This window comes from Triticum aestivum, chromosome 5D (genome assembly GCF_018294505.1).
Source record: "Triticum aestivum cultivar Chinese Spring chromosome 5D, IWGSC CS RefSeq v2.1, whole genome shotgun sequence".
NCBI lineage: Eukaryota > Viridiplantae > Streptophyta > Magnoliopsida > Poales > Poaceae > Triticum > Triticum aestivum.
The window spans coordinates 454816915-454824574 of record NC_057808.1 but is presented as its reverse complement, the minus strand read 5'-3'; the positions used below and the strand labels follow the sequence as shown (position 1 = coordinate 454824574).

At 47.8% G+C, this 7660-nt stretch overlaps 1 protein-coding gene across 1 annotated transcript; it reads left to right on the top strand.

Moving 5' to 3' along the window:
* Window positions 1–432: 432 nt before the first annotated feature.
* LOC123125493 (E3 ubiquitin-protein ligase EL5-like) lies at window positions 433–1032 on the top strand. The gene has a single exon (XM_044545973.1). It carries the CDS (start codon window positions 494–496, stop codon window positions 941–943), a length of 450 nt encoding a protein of 149 aa, XP_044401908.1. The 5' UTR covers window positions 433–493; the 3' UTR covers window positions 944–1032.
* The last annotated feature ends 6628 nt before the right edge of the window (window positions 1033–7660 follow it).

Below are 7660 nucleotides of genomic sequence, written 5' to 3'. Positions count from 1 at the left end.
ATTTATGTTGTTCGTTGTACCGCCAAAATGAATAGATCGGATGTTTTTTTGAAAAAAAAACTAATGTGAATAGCCATGTTTTTTATTGATAGAATAAAAAGTTATGGCTGGGGTTTAAGAAAATACAAAAGTCAGCTGAGGGACAAACAGTTTAGCTGTAATAAATGCAAGACAGCGACGTTGTTTTTCATTTTATTACGAGAGGCAAAGGGTTACAAGTTACAGGAAAATTAATCACATCTTCATTCATCATTTTCAAAGGAATTGAGAGAAGAAGAAGACAATTGAATTAAGTGCAAAACCGGAGTAGTGCCGCAAGGGAATTGTCCAGTGGGAGAAGAAAGGAAATCAGCGGAAACATTCTGGGAAAGCTCAACCCCTGTCTTTCCTTCACACTACGTACTGACTTGGCCGAGAAGGCTCTGGACCGGAGCTCCTATACAAAGGCTGGACTGGAGCGATAGTTCGCTGGCATTGGCATTGGCCAAGGAGCATGGACCCGGACGTCGCGCTCCACCTTCAGATCGCCGCGGTGGTCGTGATGGCGGTGCTCATCGTCGCTCTAGCCGTCGCGGCCTCCGGCGGAGCCTGCGACGACGCGGCCGGGGGCGCCGCGGTGCACGCCGCCGACGTCGAGGCCGCCCTCGGCAACGACACGCTCATGACGTACGAGCAGGCGGCCGCCAGGAAGAAGAAGGAGAAGGGGGAGGAAGAGGAGGAGCGGTGCGCCATCTGCCTGTCAGAGTACGGCGAGGGCGAGGCCGGCGAGCTGGTGCGGGTGGTGCCGGCCTGCGGGCACTTCTACCACGCGAGCTGCGACGTCGACAAGTGGCTCCGGAAGCGCCGGACGTGCCCGCTCTGCCGCGGAGGGCTCTGGCCCCCGCCGCCGCCGCTGCCGGGGCTGCCACGGCCGGAGTGCCCGCCGATGCCGCCGTCCCATTAGCTTAGCGTGCCTTCTTTTTCGATGCGTGCTTGTTAGTTGTTAGGATTTGAATTCTTGCAAGAGTGCAGAGGATGCGCGCTTGCACATGCGAGGGAGGCACCTCAATTTGCAGGTGGAAATGGTGATTGCAAATTCTTTAACTTTCCGTTTCTTCCAAGGAAATATTGCATTGTCACGTCAGTTACGAAGAAAATCCTGTCGCAATGCGTTATGCAAATGGGCATCGGACAAGAGGCTAGTAGAACACCATCTCACACACGCCGATTATACTGATGCCATTGCAATAAATTACAAGCAAGTTTAATTGAAGTGATCGAGAGGAAAAAAGAGTTGATGCCAATAGCGAGCCGACATCGAGTTTCTCTTGGGTAAGCAAAGACCAATCCGTCGACTGCCAACCGGTTATCATGAATCAACTTCTATCTAAGCTGAGCAGTGTGGGCAGAGTCCTAGTCTTTGCGTGGACTTTGACATGTTCTAGCCACGCTGTTCGTAGCACATCCCCTTGTATTTTAACTCAAATTAACCTAAACTACCACTTAATTGCGTGGACTTTGACACAGCCTTTGCTTGAAACTCGAAAAAACATGCAAACTCACTGACAGCATTTCTAGTCCTTCCCTTGTACTTTAACTCTCGAAACCACCTATGAGAGTTTAACTCCTCAAATTTTAAGAATTTAAACTTTTTGGCACATAGTCCTTCCTCCAGATTTGACTTCCCAAATCATAAATTTGCACAAACTACTCCTTTCAAACACGATTAAGATAACATAGTGCATGATTGTTCATAACACTGATAAATTAAACTAAAAGCCACTCAAATTAACCTGAACTACCACTTAATTAAGCTCAAGTACTGCTCTACTCCTCGTCGGAGGGGATTGCGTTGGGCTCACGCCCCACTGAAGCCCAACCTTGGCGGGTGGCGGTGTCGAAGAACGCCTCGATGGCGAGGTGCTCCTCAACCACCTCTTGGTCGGCGTGGATGACGACGAGTTTGGTGAGTGTTGTGACAAGGTGCTCCTCGAGCTCCTCCCCTTCTAGATTGCGTTCAGCTTCCTCCGACAGTTTGAGTTCCGTGAACTACAACATTGTCGGCATCGCCATGTCCATCTCGTCCTCCTCTTCCTCCTTATTTGTAGGATTGCTATCCTTAGGAAATATTCCTCAGAATTTTTTTGGCCTTCTATTTTGAAAGAAAATCTCTATCCACTCAAACCTTTTGGTACATTTCTTTGTTTTCCATGCAGCCTCATGGACTCTTCATCCAAATTCCTGTGTTTTTTGCCCCCTCCCCCTCCCCCCAATATTAATTCATTAAAAAGTTCTTACAATCATTCAATACAGAATTTCCCGCATGAGGCGGAACACTATTAAAAAGCACACCATCCGACCTATTATCAAAACTAAACTTAGCAATGCGCCACCATATTAGCCTGCCTATCAATCTTCGCAATTTTTAGATTGTTAATAAACTTTAACGCTCAATGCTTCCTTTTTCAGATCAACAAGAGGGGACCTGTCAATGGTTTCATTTGCCAGAAAGGATGCCACAAAAGAGCAATTAGTTTTCAAAGTAAACGGTTTGTGAAGAGTGATACAGATGTATAACCCGGCGAGGTCTGCACGAAGTTCCGCTTCATCCACACAGGTACACAATCCAATAAAGTCCCACGAAGAAATGATGACTTCGCCCAGATGATTCCTGGCAACAACCCCTACGCTAGCAGACCTCAGGCTATCCGCAAAACTAGCGTCAACATCTATCTTAACATACTCAGAGGAAGGAGGCTCCCAAGGAGCACGGTCCTTGATCAAAAAATTAATATACCTCAAACTATCCGTCACCCCCTTACCTTTGTTGCTTAAATCCACCTGCGCACACGCGATCGCTGACGAGAAGGTCTTCCAATAATTATCCACAAAGATAATAGAGGCGGAAACAGGTTCTTTTCTCTTTTCAAAAATCAAATCATTTCTCAAATGCCAAACTCTCCAGAAGATGAATTAAACTTGTTCGTGCACCGGCGACCTCAGCTAATCCAACAAACTATGAAGCCAATTCGGTCCCATACATCTGAATAACTCCTCTCCCGAAATATTCCACACCTCCCGAGGGCCAAACGCAAACCACGAGCCTTTGGACATGTCACTAAAGCATGGAAAATATTTTCATCTTCAATACCACAGATAGAGCACAAACGAGTTTGGTGATGATGTGACAGACTGGTTTTTGCCCTTTCTTATTTTCTTGAAATTTCATTTGAAAGTTTTTGAAACTTGGAGTTTCTGAATCTTTCCATTTGGACTTAAACACTTGGGCATCCTTGGCTTTCACCCAAGTGTTCACTTCTCTCCCAAACCATCACTTCACTTCTGATCCACCACAAAATAACCTTTGGAATATTTTTCTTAAATGAAAAATATCCATTTTCTCTCAAAAACCCTAAGCCAGATCTGTTTCCTTCAAGGCAACCCTAATTTTTATGGCTCAGAAAATTCTAAGATAATTCACAAATATTCTAGGGACCCTAGGGCACCTCCTTGAGCAAAAATATTTCATCACTTTTTGGAATATTTTTGCTACAGAAAATCTTTTCTGTTCTGGACAGAAATGGTGGTTTCTACAGCAACTACCATTTTACTTGCTCCATTTGACCTGAACTTTCTTGTGCATCTTTACCTTAGTAACTTATAACTAGCCTCCAAAGCACAGCCCCAAACTCCCAGCCATTTGACCACAGTAACATCACAAGGTTACTGACCAGAAACTTACCTGGCTTGTAAAATCTTCTCTACTACACCTGGATCCAAACCAAACCGTGGTAAACTTCAAAACTACCACGAACAACATGCCAGACATGATTTTTAGACGAAGGCTGGCCTGAGGAGAGAGTTCGCGCGGTGACCACGCGTGTCCACGATGCCAAGCATGCGTGTCGACGCGCTCTGGGTGACGCCGAGCGCTCTGTTCGAGCGTGCTCGCTTCCCCCGCCTGCCCAACCATGCCAAACCCCGCCACCATCATCGTCTCGACGTCCTTAACTCCTCCCTAGCACTCTCCGACACCGGAGCTCGCCGCAGCGAGCACGGGCAAGGTCCGGCCAGCCCAACAGTGCGGAGCGCACTGTGCTCGTCGCCATCCCCTTGATCCTGTGCTCGTCTCCGCTCGCCCACAGTGGCCGCGTGACCTCCGTCACCTTCTCCCCCTCTCACTGACGCCGCTCGTCGCCGGGCGCCGTGGACATGTGTCCACCGGCGGAGCCCGAAGCACCCTCGCCGCTCGCCTATAAATAGAGCCACCCCCAGCCTCCTCGAGCACCATCCAGCACTCACACACACCCCACGATCGAGTAGGAAGCCGTAGCCCGGCCGGGCAGGCCTCGGGCCGCCGTCCCCGAGCTCGAGCTCGCCGGCGATCCCCTCTGGTCGCCGCGGCAGCTCCAGCCCCTCCCAGGCCTGGGCGACCCCTCCAAGGCCTCTGCCTCTCTCCGATGAGGCCATCTCGCCCGCTTGGAGCCTCTGGAGTGACCTCTGCTCGCCGTCTTCCTCAACTCCGGCGACCTCCACGTTCTGCCTCAGCTTGCGAGCTAGTTTTCGACGTCGTCCGACCACCCCTAGCCACGCTACGGGTACGGGCAGGTACGCCATCGTCCCCTCTCTCAATCCCTCCCTCTCGTTTGGGCCAAGGAGCCCTCGTCGCCGGCGAGAGCTCTGGCGAAGCCGCAGCCCTCTCTGTTTCTCTCTCCCTCTTCCCCCACCTGACTAGCGGGGCCCGCTAGTCAGCCACTCAGTACACGCGCGAAGCGGTACGAGTGGTGGCGCCCCTGGGCTTTACGCCTTCGACGTCACCCCCCCAGCTGTTTCTTTTTATTCAAATTCATTTATATTCCAGAGAGCTTCAAACAATTTTAACTTTTTAACCATAAGTCCAAATGAGATGATTCTTTTTGCATTGTGTTCTTTGAAAGGAAATCTAACAGCTCACCAAAGATGAGATTTTTCTGAGCTGTTTAGAATTTCTGGTGAATTTCAGAAGTGTTCTTGATATTTTCTTTTTGTGTTTAAAATTATTTTCAGAAGGTGAGGCTTGTCTTGAGGATCACCAGGAGGCTTGTGAATCTCATCTGCACTAAGGCAAGCCACAACAACATTTTTATGATGCCATTTCAATATTTGTGATTTTCTCACTTAAATGAAATGATTAACCCATGCATTTAAATAATTATTGAATTATTTGTATTCTGTTAAGTATTGGTCAGTTGTTATGCTTGATTTACAGAATAGTTGAAACTAGTTTAAGTGGGTAAAGCAAGTTAAAATTTATTTGAGGTGATGTTAGAAATAATTTTGTTATGCATGTTAGTAATTATTTAAAGCTTTGTGTTTGCATTCTTAAATTGATAAAAATTTGTTAGAAAATGTTCTGTTAAATACTTGTTTAATCATATTACTTGTCTTACAGAATGTTTGAACCCAACTTAGTGATAAAGAAATTAAGAGTTGTTGATAATGATATCTTTTGGTCAAGCATATGAAAAATTTATCGGAGTTACTTTCTTGCGTAGGAAATTAATAAAACTTGTTGCAAAATATTTTGGTTAAGTTGTGAGTCATTTTGAGCAAGTAGAGTAATATGAGTTGTTGACGTTTATGCTTGGTGTGCATATGGATGACGTCGGTCATTTTTATCAATATGTGATGCATGTGTTGTTTTGCATTTCATGGCATGCTATGACACCGGTCATTTTTAGTTTAAAGTTAATCCTGAATATAACTCAACTTGAATATACCGTTGACTGGGTCATGGTGCCGCTGAATCGAGTTTCTTTCCAGTGCAACCACATTTGCCTTGTGGGAAGGCCTTGATTCGGTCCATTGACACGGCCTCTGGTCGGTGCCTCCATCTAGGGAAGATTATGTCGTGTTTGCCCTGGCCCGGTAAGCACACATAATCTTGTGTGCTCGTTGATGAGATTATGGTACCGAGTCCCCGAGTGGGAGTGTTTTGACCACGACGGTGGTCGGGGTGTCTTTGGTAGACACGGGGCCACCCAGGACCAGCCCATTGGGGATTTGGGTCGGAGTGGCCGGGAGAGTGCTGTGGCAATGGAGGGGTTTTGTCGGAATGCCGTTGGTCTACCCGAATGGGAATGCGAGGCCATGGGTTCCGTGGTGTGGGTACAGTGTGCTACCTCTGTAGAGTGTATAATCTATCGATAGCCGAGTCCACGGTCACGGACACCTCGTACTAGGTCCCACCATGAGTCAACGTTTAATAAAAATTGCACACTAAGCTATGAACTTTGCATTCTCAATGGATGGCAGAAAGGCCATCGAGGTATTTGGGACAAAATGATGGTCGTGGTTGTGATCGCCATAAGGATCACGAGTTGTTCTTGAGAAAGACCACTATGGTGGTGTGTTTGTGGTCCAGAGGTGATCACAGTTGGTAAGCTGTCCTGAGGGACGTTCGGGCTTGATCACAGCATGTTGACATATAATGTTGCATTATTAATAATTGGTTAAATATCATGATATTGTTTGTCATTATGATTATGCTTGTTGTGAGCTTGCAAGTACATTCAATGTACTGACCTGGCGTGTCATGCCAGATTTCAGGAAAGTCTCGTTGGAAAGGAGCGTTGTTCGAGTCTAGATCGTGTCCACATCAGTGTCCCTGTGATATGGAGCTTCCGCTACGACGTTATTCCGCTGCCACGTAGTTGTTCAAGTCGAGGCCCCTTTATGTTCACTAAATAATGTACATATTGTTCCGCCGCACCGAGTGTGCCGCTTGGTCTCGACCACTGTTGTAATATGAACTCTGTTCCGCTAGCATCAATAAAGCGGTTGTTTTCTGTACCAATATGTTGTGTGTTGCCAGAAGACATGATCTCTGGGCTGGCAATGCAGGGTAAACCGGTCGCTCTGAGCCGGGGTGCCACAACGGTTGGTATCAGAGCCGCGCTGACTGTAGGACACGCTAGACTACGACGTGTTAACTGGACGCTAGACACGAGTAAATGTGAGTGTCGGTAGCAGTTATAGCTGGTTGTTGCATTGTAGTCATTTGATTATTATTTTTATGCTAACCTGTTAATGGTTGTGAGTGTAGATGGCTCCGGTGCCGTATCCGTGCCAGTTGCAGTTGATGCTGTACACGTCACCGCACCTTCGCCGCAACGTGTGGCGTCGGCTGTCCCCTCACGGAGACGAACCAGTCTACCGTGTGTACCGGGAGCGTCTAGCAGACTCAGTGTATGAGTACCACGCAGTGGTTACTCTGCGCACCAGTTCCGATTCCGGCTCTTACACTCGCACTTCTCGGAGCTGTTACGCCTCCACCGCTTCTCAGGCTGTCCAGTTTGCCGCATTTGAGGTCCTTGTCGAGCTTCGTTATACCAAGGTTCAAATGCAGCATCACCCAGGATTCTATTACTACCCATCTCTGCACGACAACGGTCGTGTCCGTTTTCCTCTCGTTAACCCGGAGTCTGATAGTGTTGCTAGCCATCTTGCTCGCTATATCACTGCTAGCTATCTGATGATCCACGAGCTGGCTCGAGAGCTGACTCGTGCCCGTACTGCTTTAGCCCGCTACCTTGGTCACTACTAGATCCACCACTACTCCATCCTCACTGGGATTTACCCCTTATGTCCCAGTTAGCTCTAGCTCCCCTATTTCGCCGGTTACTCCCCCGAGTAGCACAGG

What these genes read in the sequence shown, in the direction of transcription:
- LOC123125493 (XM_044545973.1), top strand. Translation starts at nt 494, where the DNA reads ATGGACCCGGACGTCGCGCTCCACCTTCAGATCGCCGCGGTGGTCGTG.